Source organism: Uranotaenia lowii, chromosome 1 (genome assembly GCF_029784155.1).
Source record: "Uranotaenia lowii strain MFRU-FL chromosome 1, ASM2978415v1, whole genome shotgun sequence".
NCBI lineage: Eukaryota > Metazoa > Arthropoda > Insecta > Diptera > Culicidae > Uranotaenia > Uranotaenia lowii.
This window is the reverse complement of record NC_073691.1, coordinates 51316209-51338521: the sequence shown is the minus strand read 5'-3', so window position 1 is coordinate 51338521 and position 22313 is coordinate 51316209. Positions and strand designations below refer to the sequence as shown.

General features: G+C 33.5%; 2 protein-coding genes across 10 annotated transcripts in view; one reads left to right on the top strand and one right to left on the bottom strand.

Annotated features, from left to right (window-relative positions):
- LOC129740585 (cation-independent mannose-6-phosphate receptor) overlaps nt 1–22313 on the top strand; it is a 431652-nt gene that overhangs the window by 202204 nt on the left and 207135 nt on the right. Inside the window, exon 6 of one of the 7 annotated variants that reach the window (XM_055732287.1) lies at nt 12385–12700. The exons of the other annotated variants lie outside the window; for them this stretch is intronic. Coding sequence (XP_055588262.1) covers nt 12385–12396 — 12 coding nt within the window. The 3' untranslated portion in view covers nt 12397–12700. Of the gene's footprint in view, nt 1–12384; nt 12701–22313 lie in introns of those variants that run through there. 7 annotated transcript variants of the gene reach the window in all.
- The window catches only part of LOC129740582 (protein toll-like), a 196206-nt gene that overhangs the window by 151526 nt on the left and 22367 nt on the right, over nt 1–22313 (bottom strand). For 2 of the 3 annotated variants that reach the window (XM_055732277.1, XM_055732279.1), the window contains exon 2: nt 9916–9946. The exons of the other annotated variant lie outside the window; for it this stretch is intronic. The gene's annotated coding sequence lies outside the window, so the exon portion shown is untranslated. The remainder of the gene's footprint in view (nt 1–9915; nt 9947–22313) is intronic. 3 annotated transcript variants of the gene reach the window in all.

The window sequence follows — 22313 nt, the reverse complement described above, 5'->3', positions numbered from 1 at the left end:
CGTACATGTTCCTGATGATCCTGCAGATTTCAGATTACTCAAACTAAAATTCTGGTCACTATAAGGATTTCTTTAAGTTACACAAATTAATTTTAAATTGAATTTCGAAAACCCTATGGATTCTAGACGATTCATGGAATTTCGAGGATTGACCTTACGGTTCTTTGACTTTAGAGATTCCTAAAAAGTCTGATAGACGTTCCTGTGGATTCCCTGTAGACCTACAGAATTTTGGAACCCAGGGGATCCCGACGACCCTAAACACTCCAGGAGACCCTACGGACTCTGGATGAACCATCGGATTTCTGACGACCAGGTTCTTGATGAACTCACAGATATCTCAGATCGTACTCTTCAAATTTCAGATAACCTCTTGGTAGTTTAACGTTTTTGGCGACTTGATGATCTTACTAGAACATGATGTCCCTAAGAGTTTCTGATGACCCTACAGATTTCAGTCTACTCAAAAAAAAAAAAAAAAAAGAAAAACTGACGATATAAGGGTTTTCTTTGACTCCACAAATTACAGTAGACCTTACGGAATTACGATAACCCTATGGATTCTAGACGATGGATGAGATTTTCGAGGAGTGACCTTACGGCTTCTTGACTTTAGAGATTCTTGACAACCCTGAATGACGTTCCTGTGAATTCCCAGGAGACCTACGGAACCTGAGAGCTCAAAAGATATCTGATGACTTTCTGGATTACAAACGACTCAAAGGGTTCTAGGAGACACTACAGATTATTTACACATACATGATCATAGATTTCTGATGACCCTATGAATTTCTATGGTTTCTACAGCTTCAATCAGATAAATTCTGGAGACCCTTCAGCTTTCTGACGACATGTCTAGTTCCAAATGGTCCTACAGACAAATTTCTGTCCATGCTGCAGAATCCTGACGATCTTTGGGTTCCTGATGCCCTTTTTGACTTCTCCAAAATGAAAAAGCCAGACAACTTTTCAGGTGTCCATTAATGTTTCGGATTTCTGAGGACTCTTATAGATTGAAGGCGACCCTAAGAATTCCTAATGATTCAACGACTTCAAACGACTCTAAAGCTTTCTGTTTACTTCTCGGATTCCTGATAACCCAATGCATCAATAAAACTTCACGGATTTCAGACCTGCTGACAGATTCCTGACGACCCTAGAGATTCCAGGAGAGTCTATAGATTCCAGGTGACCCGACAGATTCCTGACATGCTTACGAACTCCAAACGACAATACGAAATCCAGATAACCCAAAGGATTGCCCAATGCCTCGATGGATTCCAGACGATCTTATGGATTCTTGACGATCTTACTGATTAATGAGAAACTCAGGCGACCCTACAGATTTTAGACGAATGACGCCCCTCCAGATCCCTGACGACCTCGAGGATTCCTGAAGGCTTATCGAATTTCAAACAATGTTACAGATTTCTGTCGACTCAAGATTCATAACGTTACAAATTTTTACGACCTTATTTATTTCAGAAGAGTATGTATTACAAGGTGAGTAGCAGAGTATTCCTGATTGGCTTCTGGATGTATAAATTCTTCACAATGTATAGATTCTTTACAAAGGATTCGTGACAACCCTCCGGAAAACGCTAAAGATTTGAAACAGAAGCTAAGACCTTACGGACTTAAGACATCTTCTATGGATTCCAAACGACCCATCAGACTTTAAAAGACCCTCCACGTTTTTACTGACTTTGTGGACCCTCAAAACACTACGAAGTCCTAACGACTCGATAGATTATTGATGAAATTACAAATTTTTGACATCTCTACAGAGGTTACAAACACTCAACGGATCCCGGAAATTTTTTGGCAGTCGTTCGGAATCCTTTTTCCGGTAAAATTACACGATCATTTGTGTAAAATTACCGGCATTTCTGTCTGAAATGCCACAAATTTTAAAATCTCTACAGAATTTGGCATCTTTATAGAAGGTAAATACACTCAACTGGTTCCGGATAATATTTTACAGTCGTTCAGAATCCTTTTCACAGTAAAAATACGCAGTCATTTGTGTAAAAATACCAGGTTTTCTGTCTGAATTCCCGAAAGTCTACATTTTGACTCGTTGAAAATCACTGGCACACTATTGAAATTTGAAGACTTCAAATTTCAGTGAACCTAAGAGGTTAATGGCCTAGTTTTTTAACAGTTCTGAATGTAGTGTTAAGTGAGGGTTGCATAGCTTCTGAATTTTTGAAAATTTCACTTGATTTCCATACTTTCAGTACGGTTCCAATCCAAATAACTGTGGCTCATTGCTCATCTTCACTCATCATTACCATCTGAAATCGAGCTTCCAAAGCAATCGGTACAGCACAATTCGTTGTTAGCCTCCGGGGGAGAAAAAAAAAAAGTAGCTACAATGCCAAACCTTCATTTCATCACCGCAACAACAGCAACACATTCGACTTTCGACGGACGTGTTTAGTGTTGTTTAGAGAGAGATATAAAACTGACATTCACTAGCAAACGAGCCCCGAAGTTGATTGGTGGTCGAACACAGTGAGAGTCATTGTTGTTTTTTTCCGCTTCTAAAACATACATTAGTGCCTTCTCGGCAGATGGCAGCAGCGAACGAAAAAACCATCAACAATAACAAAAACTTGGCTGTCTGTCTCTCATTTGTTTACCTTCACTTCATGTTTGTTTGTGCCGGGGTGTGTGCTAAGTTCAGTTCTTCGTGCCGGTTTTTTTTTCATCTCTTTTTTTCTTCTGTCTTACAACAGAAGAAGATTCACTTTCTTCCGTTCCGCGAAACTCTTGGTTGTTAACATTTGCAAAATAATAACACCCAGCCCGGGCAGGCGAACGACGTTCGCCGTCGTTAAAACTTTTCCAAAATCACGCTACTACACCACTGTAGCTAGTTGGGAAATGCAGATGAAACTGAGACTGAAAATCGTTATCTGGATCGGAAGCGGGTTGCAGCCCCGCTTTTTTGTTTCTTTTTTTTTTGTTCAAGAGAAACCAAACATTCAAAAGACAAACATCGAACCTTTTGAAATGAGACGGCGAAAGTTCAAGGGCTGTTATTTGAGGATTCGCAAATTGACGGCTTCGTTTTGAGAAAATCCATCGAATGATGACAAACGTTGATTTAGTTGATACGACGTGGGAAAAATATTTCGTGTTGGTATCAACCTGTTGATTTGCGTTTTCGTTTTTTGAGTTAAGCATGTGTATTGTTTAAATTAAATATATCTGAGAAATAATTTCTTCAATATAACTATGGGTCGCACTCAAATCGAGGTGATGATAACTCGGTCTCTATAAATTTCTACGGATTCTTGATAAAAACCTACAGATTTCCGTGAAGTCTACATTTTTTGGCTGTGTCTACGTATTCCTGAAGACGTTATACGGATTCTTATAGACTCTACAGATTTCTATCGAATCTTAGGTTCCTGAAGACACTAGGATTGCTTAAAACAACTTAACGGATATCTTACAACTCTACGGATTCATGACGACCATAAAAGTTCCTGAAAACCAAGGTGATTCCTGACGAACGTTTGAATTCTTGATGGTCCTATGGAATCCAAACGACTCTAAGGATCTCAGATGGATTCCTAACGACTCCACAAATTCCTGATGACGTTACGGATTCCTAACGACTCTATGTATTGATCTAAATGCTGACTATTCTACGGATTCCAGAAGTCTCAAAGGATTTCAGATTATACTATAGATTCCAGGCAACTCTACGGGTTCAAGTAGCTCCTGAGGATTCCAGGTGACCCTACGGATAAGTGACAAATATACCAACTTCTGAAGACTTTAAAGTCATCCTGATTATCCTATGAATTCCAAGAACTCTACAGAATCTAGTAGACCCTACGGATTCCTGACAACCTACGGATTCCAGAAGTCTCAAAGGATTTCGGTTGATACTATGGAATCTGAAAAACTCTACGGATTCAAGTCGCTTCTAAGGATATCAGGGTATCCTACGGATTAGAGATGAATATAGCTACTTCTGAAGACCTTAAAAAATCCCAATTATCCTATGAATTCTAGAAACTCTACGAATTATAGTCGACCCTACGGATTCCTGACAACCTACGGATTTGTGAAGATTCCTCATAGCCTAAGGGTTTCCTTACTACTCATGGGAATTTCGATGATTCCTGACGGATTCCTGACAACTTCGAGAGTTCTTGACGACCCTTCGGATACATGACGACTCTACTAATTCCTGATAACCTAAGAGATTCCTGATGAACATTCGGATTTCCGATGGTCCTATGGAATACAAACGACTCTAAGGATCTCAGATGACATGTGAATTCCTGACGACTCATTTATTTCCCTATGTAGATAATGACAACTCTACGGATTCCATAAGATTCAAAGGATTTCAATTGATACTGGTGACTCTGGAAAACTCTACGAATTCAAGTCGCTCCTAGGGTTTCCAGGGATTTTACGGATTAGTGACGAATATATCGAGTTCTAGTCGTCGCTACGGATTCCTGACAACCTACGGATTTGTAAAGACCCTACAGATTTATCATAACTTAAAGGTTTTTTCTACTACCTATGGGATTTTTAATGATCTTGTGAGTTTCTTAACTTGACGCCTTCTCGACGAATCCACGGATTCCTGACGACTTCAAGAATTTTTGACGACCCTTCGGATACATGAAGACTCTACTAATTCCTGATAACCATAGGGATTCCTGACGGATCTCAGCTGACATGTTGATTCCTGACGACTCTACAAGTTCCTGTTGGAGATACTGACAACTCTATGGATTCCAAAGATCTCAAAGGATTTCAGATGATTCTATAGACTCCGACAAACTCTACGGATTTAAGTCGCTCCCAAGGATTCCAGGAGACCCTACAGATTAGTGACGAATATACCAACTTCTGAAGACCTTCAAAAATCCCGATAATCCCATGAATTCCGAAAAAAAACTCTAGGGATTCTAGTCAACCCTACGGATCCCTGAAAACTGAAGGGTTTTTTTTACTATTTATGGGATTTTTAAGGATCGTGTGGGTATATTGAAAATTTACGAATTCTTGACGAATCGACGGATTCCTGACGACTTCAAGAATTTTTGCCGACCCTTCGGATACATGACGACTCTACTAATTACTGATAACCTAACGGATTCCTGGCGAACTTTCGAATTCTTGATGGTCCTTGATGGAATTCAAACAACTCTAAAGACGACATCCACGGCTAGACATATGGATTCCTGATGATTCTACAAATTCCTGCTCACGATACGGATCCTTTGCGACTCTATGTATTGATGAAGATACTGACAACTCTACGGATTCCAAAAGTCTCAAAGTATTTCGGATTAAAGTATGAATTCCAGGCAACTCTACGGATTAGTGACGAATACACAAACTTATGAAGACCTTTAAAACCCTAATTATCCTATGAATTCTATAAATCTTACGGATTCTTGTCAGCCCTCCGTATTCCCGACAACCTTCGGATTTGTGAAGACCCTAGAGATTCCTCATAACCTAAGGGTTTCCTTACTACCTATGGGATACTACTACCGATGGGATTTTTGATTATTGTGCGGGTTTCTTACAACTTGACAATTTCCTGACGAATCTACAGATTCCTGACGACTTCAAGAGCTCTCAACGACCCTCTAGATTCATGACGACACTTCAAATCACATCATCCGTGGGATGATCAGTACAATTTTGTGGAATCCAGACAACTCTGGAGATTTCAGACGGCCTTACAGTTTTAATTACCACTCGGATTCAAGACGACTCTATAGATTTCTGACGATTTTGCGGATGCCTGATTACCCTTCTGATTTATGACGAATTTTCGGATCCCTGTTGACCTTACGGATTGCTGATGTCATTATAGATTCATTAAAATTTCTACGGATTCTAGACGACCATAGGAATTACAATCGTCCATATGAATACGATCCTAAGGTTCCCTGTCGAAACTTCGCATTTGTGACTACGATAGTTTTGTGGTCTTACGGATGCCTGATGACCCTACAGATTACTGATTACTTTTTAAATTCCTGATTATCCTGTGAATTCCAAACATTTCTACGGATCTCAGAAGACTTTTCAAATTCCTGACGATTTGACTGTTTCCTGATGACCGTATGAATTTTTTATGGCTCTCAAGATCATTGACGACCCAACTTATTCCTGATATCACGACGGATTCGCGAAAGATTTCTGACGATCTTCCGAATTTCTGACAATTTCCAATCGACCTACCCTCGCGACCCTACCGATCACTGATGACCATACGGATACCTGAAGACTCTTGAGATTTACGACGACTTTTTCAATTCCTGATTACCCTCTGAATTCCATACTATTCTATGGATCTTAGATGACTCTTCAAATTCCTGATGACTTTCAGAATAGGGGTAGGCTTAATAGTGGCACGTTATCCAAACATACGAGAAAAGTCGACCGTATGAAATTTTGACAGATCTAAAAATTATTGACGACCCTACAAATTCCTGAAGTCTTAACGGACTCTGAAAACAGAACAAAATTTTGACGACGTCCCGAATGTCTGACAACTTCCAGGCGACTCTACAGATTTCTGGCGACCGTACGGACTCGCGCCCCAAATGATCGCTGATGACCTTACGGATACCTGAAGACCCTTCAGATTTATGGGGACTTTTCGGATTCCGGATGATCCTGTGCATGCTAAAAAGTTCTTCGAATTCGTGACGAACTTCCAAATTCCTGACAATCTTTCTGGTACTAGATGACTGCATGTATCAATTACATCTCTACGGATCCCAGGCTTCCCTACAAAGTTCAAACGACTATACGGATTTCTAATGACGTTACGGAATCTTGACAACAATTTGGTTCCTAATGTGCCTTCGGATTATAAACTACCTTACGAGTTCCTGACATTCCAATGAATCCCTGAAAACTCCATGAATCCTATAGATTCCAGTATACCTGTCAGATTTCTGCTGACCTTATGATTTTTAGGGAACCTGCAGATTGCTGACGAATGACCATTTCACCAAAGATACTAAAGATTTCTGAAGTCTTAACGGATTCCTGACAACTCTATGGATTTCTGATGATATTTCGTTTTCTTGATGATCTTGTGGAATCGTAAAAGCTCTATGGACTCCAGCTGACCCAACATATTTCCGATGACCTTACGGATGCCTGATGACCGTACAGATTACTGACGACTTTTTGAATTCCTGATTACCATGTTAATTGGAATAATTCTACAGGTCTCATGTGACTCTTCAGATTCCTGACGACTTTACTTTAGATTATTGACGACCCTACAGGCGACTCTTCAGATTTCTAGCGACCTTTTCTGATTCCGTATGATTCTATGCATGCTCAATAGTTCTTCGAATTCGTGAAGACCTTTCGGATTCTAGATGACTCCATGTACAAATTACATCTCTACGGATCTCAGACAAGACCCTTCAAAGTTTTAACGACTTAACGTATTCCTGATTACCTTAGTAAACCTTCACAACCATTTGGTTCCTGATGAGCCTTCGGATTACTAACAACCTTACGAATTCCTGAAATTCCTACAAATCCCCGGCAACTCCATGGATATGGAACGATCCTATAGATTCCTGTCTACCTGTCAAATTTCTGCTGACCTTATGATTTTTAGCGAACCTTCAAATTGCGGATAACCTTACGAATCACCTTAATCTCACCAAGGATACTACGGATTCCTTACAACCCTATACATTTCTGACGATATATCGATTTTTCGATTATCCTGTGAAATCCGAAGAACTATGGACTTTAGCTGACCCAACGAATTTCCGATGACTTTACGGATGCTTCATGACCCTACAAATTACTGACGACTTTTGAATTCCTGATTACCCTGTGAATTCCAAACAATTCTACGGATCTGAGATGACTCTTTAGATTCCTGACGACTTTACTGAATTTTTTACGGCTTTCAATATTGACGACCTTAAAAATTCCTGAAATCTCAACGTTTTTTGAAAACATGAAAGATTTCTAACGATTTTTCAAATTTCTGACATCTTTCAGGCAACTCTTCAGATTCCTGTCGAACATACGAACTTGCCGGACCTTACCGATCGCTGATGACCTCACAGATACCTGAAGACCCTTCAGATTTTTGACGACTTTTCTGAATTCGGATGATCCTTTGCATTCTCAATAGTTCTTCGAGTTCGTGTGACAAACTTGCAAATTCCTGACGACCTTTCGGATTCTAGATGACCCTATGTACCAATTACATCTCTACGGATCCCAGACTTCTCTACAAAGTTCTAACGACTATACGGATGTCTGATGACCTTACGGAATCTTGACAACAATTTATTTCCTAATGAGCCTTCGGATTACAAACTACCTTACGAATTCCTGACATTTCAACGCATCCCTGAAAACTCCATGAATCCTATAGATTTCAGTTTACCTGTCAGATTCCTGCTGACCTTATGATTTTTAGCGAAGCTGCAGATTGCTGATAACCTTACGAATCACCTTAATCTCACCAAAGATACTATGGATTCCTAAAGTTTTAACGGATTCCTGGCAACTCTGACGATATTTTGATTGCTTGATAATCCTGTGGAATCCGAAAAACCTCTATGGACTCCAGCTAACCCAATGTATTTCCGATGACCTTACGGATTCTTGACGACCTAAAGGGGTCTTGGTGACCTCAATTCTACGGATCTCAGATGACTCTTCAGGGCTTAGGGGTAGGCTTAATAGCGGCACGTTATCCAAACATACGGAAAAAGTCGACCGTATGAAATTTTTACGATTCTCAGGATTGACGACCCTACAAATTGCTGGAGTGTCTACGGAATCTGAAAACAGAAAAAAAATTCTGACGATCTTCCGAATGTCTGACAACTTCTAGGCGACCCTTCAGATTCCCGGCTACTGTAAGGACTCACGACCCTGCCGATCGCTAATGACCTTACGGATACCTGAAGGCCCTTCAGATTTTTTACTTTTTTTCCAATCACATATCTACGGGTTCCAGACCACCCAACAAAGTTCAAACGACTATAGTTTCCTGATGACCCTACGGAATTTTGACAACCATTTGGTTCTTAATGAGCCTTCGGATTAATTCGGATTCGGATGTAATTTCAACGAATCCCCGACAACTCCGTGGATCCCATCTCTGATTTTTAGCGAACTTGCAAATTGCTGTTAACCTTACGAATCACCTTCATTTCACCAAAGATACTACGAATTCCTGAAGTCTTAACGAATTCCCGACAACTCCATGGATTTCTGTCGATATTTCGATAATTTGATGATTCTTTTGAATCCAAAAACCTTTATGGACTCCAGCTGACCCAAAGTATTTCCGATAACCTCGCGGATTTCTGACGACCTAACAGATTTGGTGACCTTGCCGGTTTCGAATAGTTCAACGAACTTCTGACATTCTTATGGATTATATTGCACTCCAAGAATTTTAAATGACCCCGAGGAATTCAGTCGACTCCACAATTTTCCACATTTTCGAGGACTCAAAGTCATTACATTTAGATGACTCCTCACACTTTTTTTCACCCTAAGGGTGTTTGAAAGATTTACTTCTTTTTAACGACCGTATTAAGTGTTTACTACTCTGCTGTTTTTAACGACTCTGAAGATTTTTGGAGACTCTACGATTTCTTAATAATTCTTCCATAACTATGGATTCTTGACAACTCACGATTTTCTGATGCTGCTAAATTTGAAAGATTTAAAAAAAATACTTTTTTATGGTTTTGAAATTTTATGGTGATTTCAATACATTTAAAACTCTCTACAATGTTACCAGTCATTCATTTTTTTTGTTATTCAACATACATAAATTGTATAATTAATCTGATTCTTTTTTCTACATTCAAGGTTTCTAATTTTAAAATAATTATCTTTAATCCAGTTTACTTGAGTAATCCTTCTGTTTAATAAAAATATCCTGTAAAAAAAAGAGAAAAAAGGTTCAATTAATAAGAGTTATTTCGAGCATTTTGGTTGTTATTTTCTTAAAACTACGCCTCCATCACTTTCATTTGATGGACAGCTGTCCTCAGGGACAGATCGTTAATTTCCCAAAATAATTCCCACGTATTCAAGGAGAAAAATACCAATCCTTGCTATCTGTCAGTTCCCATTAGCATCCTCCATTTGTCGATTGTTATACATATGAATTTCTGTTGTTAAAATGTTGTAGCTCAATCGAATCGTTTTGCTTTTTCAGCAAAGCAAGGAAAACGCGAATGCCAAAAATGTGACATTTTTGTAGTAACCGGCAGTCCTCCCAAATTCAATATCGATGTACCGCTCAATCTGCCCCTAATCGAAAGCTAATCGATTGGCAAGCTCGCCCAATTTGTGATGACGGCATCTGACTACGATTCTGGAAAGGCTTCAGATATTCATACTCGTTGGAACAGCTTCTTTTTTTCCCTCTCTCTAATGCCATAAAAATATCTCCAACTGTCAATAACGAAATTTTGCTTCGAAAGCTCCTTCTGTGAAAGAATGTGGAGACCCCCTCGTCTTTTTCCTGCTGGGCTTCTTGTTTTGCTGTTGTTGATGTTCCCTTCTTGGAGAAACTCTTGCTTTTTAGCTTGTTTTGCCGTTTATCGATGTGACACACTCCGGGACCCCTCGAAATCTGGAACCGACAGGGCACGCGACTGCTCTTTGGAAGCAACTTTGGGCAAAGTTCTCAGATGGGAGTAAGTTTAAGAGCACAACAGTCTTAAGAAAAAAAAAATGTGATGTCCGAATTTCTCGATCGGGGAGTGTCCAACAGCGGAAAAAAAACGGGCAAAAGAGTCAAAAACTTTCAAATTACAATCTGTCACCTCCGAGCGCCGCGCTCATTTGCATGTGTGACAATCCCAGCTGGATTTGTCAGGTTCCATTCCAGTCCAACTTTCGCTGCACGACAAATTGAAACGAAAAAAGTTTGTTTTAAATTTTTTCTCCGTCGTCTGTTGATGAGCGAACGAGCGAATGGGAATCAAAAAGGCAGTAAATACGATCTATCATGGAGCAAACTGGAGGTTATCTTTCGATTGGGTTTTTTTTTTGCTGGAGAACCCCGAGGAAGAAAGAGGCATGAAAAATTGTTGTCACAGCTTTTGGTACTGTTTGTTAGTTTTTTTTTCTTGTTTTGGATCGGAGACAGTGGCATGTCAAAATTCCTCGATTCGATAGTTTGGTTTTTGGGATTTTAGCTGAGCTAGTTGGTTTTGTGGGACACAAAACTTGAAAGGCATTTGAGAAAAGGCAATTAAACAAAACTATGCTAATCGGACTCCCACTGAATGGGAAACCTGCGTGTGGCGTCTAGTGTAGTGTGTCTAGCTTTTGAGGGAGGAATTTATTAGGTGGCTTCTGAAAAAAAAATTCGGATTGGAAGAGTCAAAAAGACAGTGCCGTACACATGCTCAATATAGTAGAAGTTCTTATTTGTGTTCTCTAAACATGTAAAATGACGATAAAAACATGTCGCGGCAACGAAAAACTCCTACTCAAACTGTTCGCAAAGACAGTACCTTAAACTGTAATTGAAAACTAATCTCAAACTGAATTTAAACTAAAGTTGCCAGATTGCCCGATTTTGTCCGGGTTGGCCCGGATGTTTAATAAAATTTTTTTAAGAAGAGCCCGGTCCGATCCAATTTTCCGGATTTTTCTCGGGTTTTTTTTTCTTTCTCATTCTTATCAAACTTAAAAAACAAATTGTGTTTTAATTTTTTTTTATTTATGCGTCAAAACTGGAGTTTTTGAGCAAATTTTATAGAAATAATTATGAAAGGTTTTTTGAAAGCTTAAAATACAAATTGAAATCTGCTGATAAATTTTTATTAAAAAAACTTTTATCGAGTTTTTTTTCTTGATTTTTGATGAGTAATTTCTAAATTTTGACAAAACTGGCCTGGATATTTCTCGGTTTTTGGTCGACAATTTTGAAATCAAATGCACGGATTTTGTAAGTTTTCTAGATGAAATAGCCTAGATTTGCCCAGCCCGGATACTTGCTGCAAACATTCTGGAAACCTTCATTTAAATACATTAAGAGCCGCAAAAAAATCTAGCCTTGAAATGCCAAAATTAGGTATTTAATATCTCAGAAACCACTGGACCTAATCGTATTAATTTAGTATCTTTGAGTTACAACAGTGTTAGGTTTAATTTTGTGGAAAAAAATTGCATTGCAAAATTTATAACAGTTGTATTAAGTTTCTAGATGAAACATATTTGCGGCAAATGTGAAAACGAGAATTCTCGTATTTGAAACGCAATGTTTTAGAACTGAAACATTGATTAATTGTTTTTTAACTAATACTTTTCCTTAATTTTCTATAAATCCACTAAAATTTGTCTTTCTTTTCTTTCCAGGTACGTCAATAAAACACTGATGTTAGTCGTTTTTATAGCGCGATGAAAGGTAAATTTAATCATAACATCCAATTTCCAACTAAATAAATCGATCCAGTTTAAAACTCGATTAAATTTCCAATTGCATGTAATGGTGGTTTTAAATTTGTGTTAATAGTAAAAAAATCTATAGAAAAAATAAGTGAAAACGAGAGGACATTGAGATTGTTTTGTTGAACTAAACCTGTGAGAAAGAATTCATTTGAAAGTTTAGAAAAAAATAAAAAACTGGAAAAAAACCATCAGTGAAGAAAACAAACTACAAACAATGGATAAAAAATGATAAAAAAGACAACACAAACAATAAATAAAAAACAATAATTAAGAAAACAATTCGATAAAAAAATAATACACGAATACTGAAATAAAAAAATAAATAACAAAAAATTAAAAAATAATAAATCACAAAATGAAAATGAAAAATGTTGACAAAAAAAAAATCGAAAAAAAAATTAAAAAAGGGGAAAAATAAAAAAAAATTTAAAAAAAAGAAAAAAAAGAAAAAAAGAAAAAGAAGAAAAAAAGAAAAAAAAATTAAAAATTTAAAAATTATGAAAAAGATAAAAAAAGTAAAAAAATAAAAAGAAGTCTGAAAAAAATAAAAAAAAGTATAAAAAAAATAATAAAAATCAAAAAAATAAAAAAAAAGTATGAAAAAAAAGATACAAAAAAATTAAAAAATATAAAAAATTAAAAAAATATAAAAAAAAATATTAAAAATTGACAAAAATGAAAAAAATTAAAAAATACGCAAAAAAGAAATAAAAAGAAAAACCAAATCTAAAAAATCGAAAAAAAATATGAAAAAAATAAAAATATACGAAAATTTTAAAAAAAAATATGAAAGAAAATTTAATAAATTTTGAAATATATATGAAAAAAATAAAAAAAATGGCAAGAAATAAAATATTGAATATGACAAAAAATAAAAAATATGACAAAAATTTTAAAAAAAGATTCATTTTAAATATGACAAACATTTAAAAACTGCATGAAAAATAAATAAATTTGAAAAAATTATTTAAAAATATAAAAAAATGTAGAAAGTATAAAAAAAATGAAAAAAAAAATAAAAAAAATTAAATAAATATAAAAAAACAAAAACAAATTCAATTAAAAGAATAGAAACAACCTAAAATAACAAGAAACAGAGAAAAAAAATAACTAGAAAAAGAAGGAAAATGAAAAAATAAAAAAAAATGATAAAAATAACAAACATTACAAAAAATGTTAAAAATGTGTTTTAAAATTTAAAACAGAAAAAAAATTAAAAAATTTAGAAATTATGAAAAAGATAAAAAAAAATTATGAAACAAATTATATAAAAGTATGAAAATATAAAAAAATATTAAAAAAAATTATGAATTATGAAAGATAATAATTTAAAAAAATTGAAAAATAATGAAAAAAAGTTTAAAAATAAAAAAAAATACGAAAAAAAAGGAAAAAAAAATTTAAAAACACATGAAAAAAATTGAAAAAAAATATAAAAAAAAAGAATTTAAAAAAAAATATGAAAAAAATTTAAGAAATTTTGAAATAAATATGAAAAAAATAAAAAAAAAATGGAAAAAAATGATTCTTTTTAAATATGAAAAAGATTAAAAAAAAATCATGAAAAATAAATAAAAAAAAATATTTAAAAATAAAAAAATATATAAAAAAAATTAAAAAAAATGAAAGAAAAAATATAAAAAAATGAAAAAAATTTGTTTATAAAAAAAATGAAAAAAATATTTAAAAAATTAAAAGAAAATATGAAAACAAAACAACAACAAATTTTACCAAAAGGAAAGAAATGACAAAAAATAACTGAAAAAAAAATGAAGAAAACAACCAATATGAAAAAAATAACTAACATTCTAAACATTACAAAAGAAATGTTAAAAATGTGTTTAAAACATTATTAAAAATAACAAAAAGTTAAAAAAAAATCTGTTAAAACTTTAGTTAATAAAAATAAAATTGTTTATTTTTTATTAATACGTTAGAAAAAAGTTGCTAAAAACCGTTCGATTTCGGCACGGTTCGATTTTGGCAACACAAAAATCTCGAGCGTGTTGCCAAAAAAAAACTTGTATATGAAAATAAAAACAAAAAATTATGATTTTTTTTTTAATATGAAAAAATTTATGAAAAAATTGAAAAAATATATGAAAAAATTTATAAATTTGTAAAAATAGTAAAAATATAAAAAAATTGAAAAAGTTGTTAATAAAAAAAAAGGAAAAAAAATTAAAAAAATATGAAAAATATGCAAAAATAATAAAAAAAAATTGTAAAAATCAAGATATGAAGAAAATTAAAATTAATGAAAATAGGCTAAAAAAGGAAAAAAAATTAAGAGATAAATAAACTATATGAAAAAATAGAAAAGTTTAAAAAAAAATTAAAATTTTATGACAAAATCGAAAAGTATTAAAGTAGTAAAGTAGTAAGTAGTAAATATTTAAACAATATGAAAAAAAAAACAAAAAAAAATTAAAAAAAACTTTGATGATAAAATTTAGAAAAGTATGATGAAAATTTAAAAAAAATTATAAAAAAGTGAATTAAGTTATTATTTGAAAATGTAAAAATTGCCATTTTGATATCAAAACTTGAGCTAAAAATGTTGATTTCTTCACTTTCCCAAGTCTTACCAGGCATTGAAAAACACGTCATTCTGCGGTTTAAGCCATAGAAATCTGTGAACTTTGCCATTTATCTCACTTATACAGGTTTCTCGCATAATCAGAACTCGCTTATCAAGGTTCGACTGTATAAAAAAAAACAAAAACAAAGAGCAAAACTCAATGATTCTGAAATGAAAAAAAAAATGGAGAAAAAATTCAAATTGAAATATTAAAATAGAATTTGAAAAAAATTGAATGGAAAAATGAAGAAAACAACAAGTATTTTAAAATTAATTAAAAACATCTAATAACTCGATTGAAAATATAAAAAAAAATTTAAAAAAAATAACAAAGTAAGAGGACTTCTAGAAAGAAAATAATCAGTAAAAAATTATCAAATACAAAAATAACAAAGAATTTAAATAAAAAAAGAAAAATATGAAAAGTACGAAAATAAAACACAGATGAAATTTTAAAAAAGAAAATGTTTTTAAAAAAGTTTAAGAATGATTTGAAAACACACAATTTAAAAAATTAATTTAAACTTAATAAATTTAAAAAATAAACTTGGAATATAGTAAAAATTAAAAATATTTTTTTATTTTAAAAAAATTGAATATTTAAAATAATACAAAAAATGTCTTTTTTGTGAAATTCGATTAAAATTTAGAGTTATTGAAAGTTATCCAGAATGACTAATTTAAAGTTATAGCATTGTAAGTTATTATTTGTGGCTATTTATTTTTGAGCGTGTAGTGATTGTGTTAGGTGGAACCTGCCGAATGAAAATACAGGTGTAAATGTAAACAAAGAAAAAGCAAAACTACATTGCACAGCGAAATAATTCAATTGTTCCTGTTGGTTTCGTGGAATGATTATTGCTACAACGTTTTGGGTTTTGTGTATTTGTATTTTGGGTAAGAGTTAGCCAGTGTGTACTCTGAAAGTCAGCGATTCTCAAACATGTTCCAAAGTTCTTAAGATTAACATTTCTTCCAAATCAAATATGGAAGTTTTTTCATGCATCAGAATATTGCACAGCACATGAAAATAATTTTATTCTCCTTATTTTTTTTAGTTATTGGATTTAAGTTATCTCCCGTTCCTATGAATAATGGTTTTGATGCTTTTTGTAAATGATTTTACATACATTTTATAAACATTTTCTTGATCTTTACAAAGCAAAGTATGTTATCTAAATCGTATTTTTTCCAAATACTTAAAAACTTGCGACAGTCTACTCCAAATAAAAAAAATAGTAAAATTACGAACCACCCTAACCGTCATGGGTTCCAGCATAATTCGAGACCGTCTTATATGAGCTAGTTTCACCTTCTTACATGACAAGTTTTCCAACTATAAGTATCTATCTTACCCGGACAAAATTTACTGCACAATCGCTGTTCTTCTGGTATTTTTTTTTTTTTCTCACAGCACAAACATCGATTCGAAACCAACCGAAGACATAATCATTGTGTCAAAACCTGAACGAGGAAGGCAAGCAATCGACAAATTTTGCTACTTTTCCAACAACTTTGGATTGCGTTTACTCGATGTAATGTTGAGAGACGGAAAAGCTCCAACGAAGACGTCAAGTGTGTGTAAAAATTCTTTCGATGGGAAAAGACGCTTTTCATATTGAAGACGGCGAAAGAATCGGCAACTTTTCAAGTGGAGATTGATTTGTTTTCCCTGCCCCAGGCGGCACCAGCTGGAAAACCGTTCCGGCCCAGACACACGCGGAATTTAAGCTCCAGCTTTCAAAACTTCGCTCGCTATGCGTTCTTTGAAGTTTGCCGGATGCCAAAGATTTCCAAAGTCCTCTGGAGGACCGGAACGAGGAGCTTTTCGTCCGCGATGTATGTTTTTCCCCAGTCTGAGGAAGAAAAAAAACGAGCAATAGACGAATTCCTTTCTCGAAAGAAAGTTGAGAGAAAAAAATTGTAATAAAGAATTCCGGGAAAAATCTGGTCCCCTACTGGGACCCGCGGGGGAAAATCATCAATAAAGAATTGAAATATACAACATACACACACAAGAGTTCAAACAAATCGCGGTTCTTCGGATTGGAAAGCTTTTGTGGACCGGCAAACAAATGTTGGGAATCATGCTGACGGGAGTTTTGGAAATATGTTGTGTATGTTTGTCGGTGTCTTTTGAAGATTGTGCACGGTTCTGGGAAAAACATGGCGCTGAAGGTCGAAGAGCAATTTAATCATTCATGGGTTCTATTTACTAAATTTTTGAGGGCATTTGGTGATGAAATTTAAGTTAAAATTAGATTTTATCGATATTTTGGCAGATTTTTTCAATTTTTGAAATATGTCATTTTTGGATGTAATTTTATGCCAAAATTGGAACTTTTTTGACATATATATACTGCCGTTCTAAGCAAGATTGTCCCATATGGAAAAACGTGCAAACGAGAAAAACGCGATTGAAATATCAGCTATATTTCCAATTTTTCTCTCAAACTAAAAATTCACCGACAGTTTTTTCGTAGTGAACAGTTCAAGTTAATCATTTTACAATGTTTTCTGCCAAAAAAATTACATTTCCTACAAAAAAAACAGCAAATTAGAGCCAAAAATGCTCCGTGTGACACTTTTGCGTAGAATCAGTACGCATGCCGATGCTAGTTCTACGAAAAACTGTCACACGGCTACAATTTTTCTATAATTTTAAAAGCTTGCGTAGTTTATTTTTTTGCCAAAAACTCATGCTAAACCGTAATTTGAGAAATACGTTCCTTTGTTTATAAAAATGTATAGTTGAGTATGGATCTTGTAAGTAGTGCCTACCGAAAGGAGTTTAGTGAAAATTTCTCTGAATAAAACACTCAAGGCTTCTCGCTCCTCCTCTGCCCTCTATTTTAGTGTTCTTTTCAGTGAATAACATTAAATTCAACAGTTTGAACTCATCTTAAGACAATTTTTTGATAAAATTTGCATTTTTAATAGAATTTTTTCTAGTGTGACATTCTTGCGTAGAACTATCAACATAGAGACAACCACCTTGATGAAAATTTCGTATAAGTTCAGAACAAAGTATACTTGTTTGTGTTTTTATTCGAAAGTTAACACTAAAAGAGACCGTTTCCAGCAAAAAAGTGAAAATGACCCAAAAGTCACATGGGACATTCTTGCGTAGAACGGCAGTATATATATGTCAAAAACGGCATAAAAAAGTTTCAGTTTCGAAATAAAATTAAAACCAAAAATGACTTTTACGGTTTTTTTTAAAGATGACAAAAACGATCGAATTTTTTTTCAATTGTAAGAAAATTTGTTAGAATGTTTACTCAGTCAAGGGTCAAACGTATCTCAACTCTACCCATGTGCTTAAAGGAAAGACCAGATTTAGTCGACCTACTCGGTACCATCAGTTTCCATTAGACAAATGAAGAATTCATACTGATCTGTTTACATCAATCCGTTATCATTATGGATAGATATTTTCCGGTACCGATACTGTATCACAACACAATATCAACCTTCAGAAACCCCAATAAGAGATGAAAAGAGAAAAAGACGAGAAAAAGATCCTTAAATCGTATCAACCAGCCTTAGGTCCTTATGCTGGGGAAAGGATTCATGTTTATCTACTTTCTGCTGGGCCCTCCTCGATGATGGTCTTCCGATTGGATGGAAATTCGAGACCAACATTGTCGTCACAGACGTCTTCGTCTTCTACCTCTTTTGGTGCTTGAAGAAAAATTTTTCCCTGCTACCGGGGGTTTTTCTTTTGCATTTTTTTTCTGAGCTTGGTTGAAGAAAACCGATAATGTTGTTGACGTTTGGCTGCCGAACGTCTCGTTGTGTACTTTAGTATTTTTCTCTATATGGGGAATGATGTTTTCTTCCAAGCATGTATCATCATTTGTCGGTTTCGGTAAAAGAGCAAAAACAAATATGTGCCTTAGACTTGGTTGGTTTGCATCATCAACAGAAAAAAAAGTAAGGACCGTAACACTCAGCAATTTAAAAGTGGATTGAGTAAAGCACAAAAACTCAAAATATTTAAGCATTTTTAGAATCAAATTTTTGAACTCAAAGAATCACCATGGTGACTTTTTTAAGACCTTAAAAAAGAAAAAAATGTCATTTGGCTACATTTAGAAATAACTTTCCTCTATCCAATGCGATATGCCTCAAGTCTTTAACAACCGTATTTGAAGTAGTAGTTTGGACAAAATACTGTTTTTTAAACTAATGTTACCCTAAAATATAATTTAAAAAAAAGCAAAGATTTTCACGTTTTTAACCTTTATGGTATATAATTTTTCAAAAGTAAAGCTTAGTTTTGAAAGTTTTGAAAAAATTATGTTTAGCCGGATTCATGACTAAAATTTACCAATTTAGAAAGCAGTTTTAAAATAATCAATAAAAAATTAACAGAAAGAACCATAAAGTATCTGGCAACACCCCAGCAAACATGAAATCGTATCAGGAATGAAAACTTAAATCGTTTACAATGGTGTTGCAAATCACAAATCCAACTGCATAGTGTAATGATCGTATAAAATGTCGTCTGAAGTAAGTTTATATCGGATATGAATGAAAGACCGCCATGTTTGTAAGTTCTGAAATGATTTGCTCCCGCGCGAGCTGCAAGTGAGAAAATCATCGTCATGTTTTCTCTGCAACCAGCAGTGCATCCAACTGGCTAAAAGTCAGATGAGAATTGATTAATACCTACTAATCAATGAGAGAACTGGAAAATATTTGTAGTGTAGTTTTTGTCGCTTTAGAAGAAAGGAAATTTATGTATGTAAGGTTAGTTGCCCTACTTAGGACCCTTTCAGCGGTGGTTTTTCAATTATCATGTTTTTCTCATAAAAGGACCGGAGTTTTATATCTTTCAGGAAATTTATACTCAGTTTATGATCTTATCTGCAAGTTTCAATGAGAATTTTCAACATTGATTTCGCCTTTATTGAAAGATTTGCTAACAAAATAGATGGTCAAAATTTCCATCTTTTAACCTACTGTTCCTATTTTGGTACTGAATTTAAATCTTTCATTGGACCTAGAACTTAAATTACTATACAAGGTATATATTTTTTAGAAATTAATAAAGAAATTAATTGAAAATGTAATCTCCAATCAAATATTATCATAAAAAAGTATTACAGCTTTTTAACAATAAAAACCACTCAAGTTTCTTTTTTGTGTTTAGTAATATAAAGTTTATTTGCGTAAAGCTGGTAAAAAATGTTAAAAATATTCAATATTCGTTCTGAATGTTTTTTGTTGTTTTTTTTTAACTTTCATACAATTATTCTATAATGTACATATATAGAACGTATATCAAAACAGCACATAAATGTAGCTACCAAAAATTTTTGCTGGGAGTCCGGTCCGGTTGCCCGAATTTCTTAAAAAATGCCCGGGTTTTGCCCGGTTCTATTCTATTCATTTGCCAAAACAAAAAAGAGGATTAAGTCATTATAATTTTTCTTTTTTTGCGTCCAAAATCTTTTTTGAACAAGTTTTATGAAAAAAATATGAACGCGTTTTTGGAAGCCTTAAATTTGATTTAAAATCTGCTGATGTATTTCATAAAAAAAAACATGTTCAAAGTGTTTACTCCTTGATAACTTAAAAGTATCCAAAACCATCTCATCATGTCCAAACTCTTTGGTGTTTCAATTTTAAATGACAATTATTTGTAAATTGTTTATGTTGTGTCATATTTTTGTCAATTTTGTATGAAAGCTTTTTTTACAAAAATTTAAAGTCTTGCAACAGTTTAAATTATCTTCAAACCTCAAAATGTGAAAGTGTGCCATTTTTTTTCGAAATCCCCCCAAATCCAAAAAAAGGAGGACTTTTTTAAAACAATACACCATTAGAGTATATCAAAACTTCTCCACCAATGCAATTTTCGTTGCATCGTGGTAACATTTGTTTGTGTTCCAATTTTGATCAAAGTTATTATATTATTTTTGTATGGGTGCTTTCCTTTAGAACATGAGAGCATCTTTCAATACTTAAACACTTTTAATCACATTACGACTGTTGTTCTAATTATGTCAGCTGGTTATACCAATCGTCAAAGCGTAGTTGATTTTGTCGCACCCAACTATAAACGTAATAGACTCAACTACAAACTGATGATTGATCTTACGCAATCAACTATGCTTGTAATAGATTCAACTGTAATGGTATAATTGATTCAATTGTTAATATGATAAATTCAACTACAATTGTATGATTGATTTTATGCAATTAACTATAAATTTTATAGATTCAACTATACTTTCCTGGTTGACCTTTCACATCTAACTATAAATATGATAGATTCAATTGTAATGCTATAATTGATTCAACTGTGAATATGATAAATTCAAATACAATTGTTTGATTAACTTAAGGCATTCAACTATAAATATAATTGATACAACTGTATATTTTTGGTTGATCTCTAACATCTAACTATAAATATGATATATTCAACTGGAGTCAATTATAATTTAACTGTAAACATGATAGATTCAACTTCAAATGTATGATTGGTTCTAGGTATTAAACTATAAATATTGTCAATTCATCTATATTTTTATGATTGATTGTGTGATACTTGAATAAATACACGCACATCCCAACACTACATGTGTTTACATAATTATAGTAAGTGTCTCAGCAGCAGGCAGCTGGTGTTTACCAATGCGGCAGCATATAAGTTCTAAATAAGGAACCGATGCCGCTGGAGGAATCATTCGACATCCCGGTTGGGTGGCACCGAATAGCGTTTCATCGGAAAGCAGAAATGGCTGGACAATACCAAAACTATAAAACCAAATCATATTATTCTTTGTTACCGTAATCTGTTGTGTGGTTTCAGCTGATAACAAATAAGCAAAATATGTATAAAACCAAAATAAAAATAAAAATTAATGCATGAAAAAACTAAAATAACAACAGAAAATATATAATGGAAGGTATAAAATCAATCATAGAAGCATCTTTGATTCAATCATAATTATAGTTAAATCAACCATAGCACTGGTTTAATCTACACAATATATAGTTATATAGAATTTATTGTATTTTTGCTTGAATCAATCATATTTATAGTTTAATGTATAAAACCAACCATACAAATATAGTTCAATATAATAAATATAATTGGTCAAGATTCAATGATCAATATAAAATCAATATGAATATATGCAGAATATTGTTGATGAAACTATACTTTTTTCTCCGTGTATGTACACAATTTTCTCAAAATTATCTGAAATTTGTTCAAGTTTTGTAAAAATTTTAATTG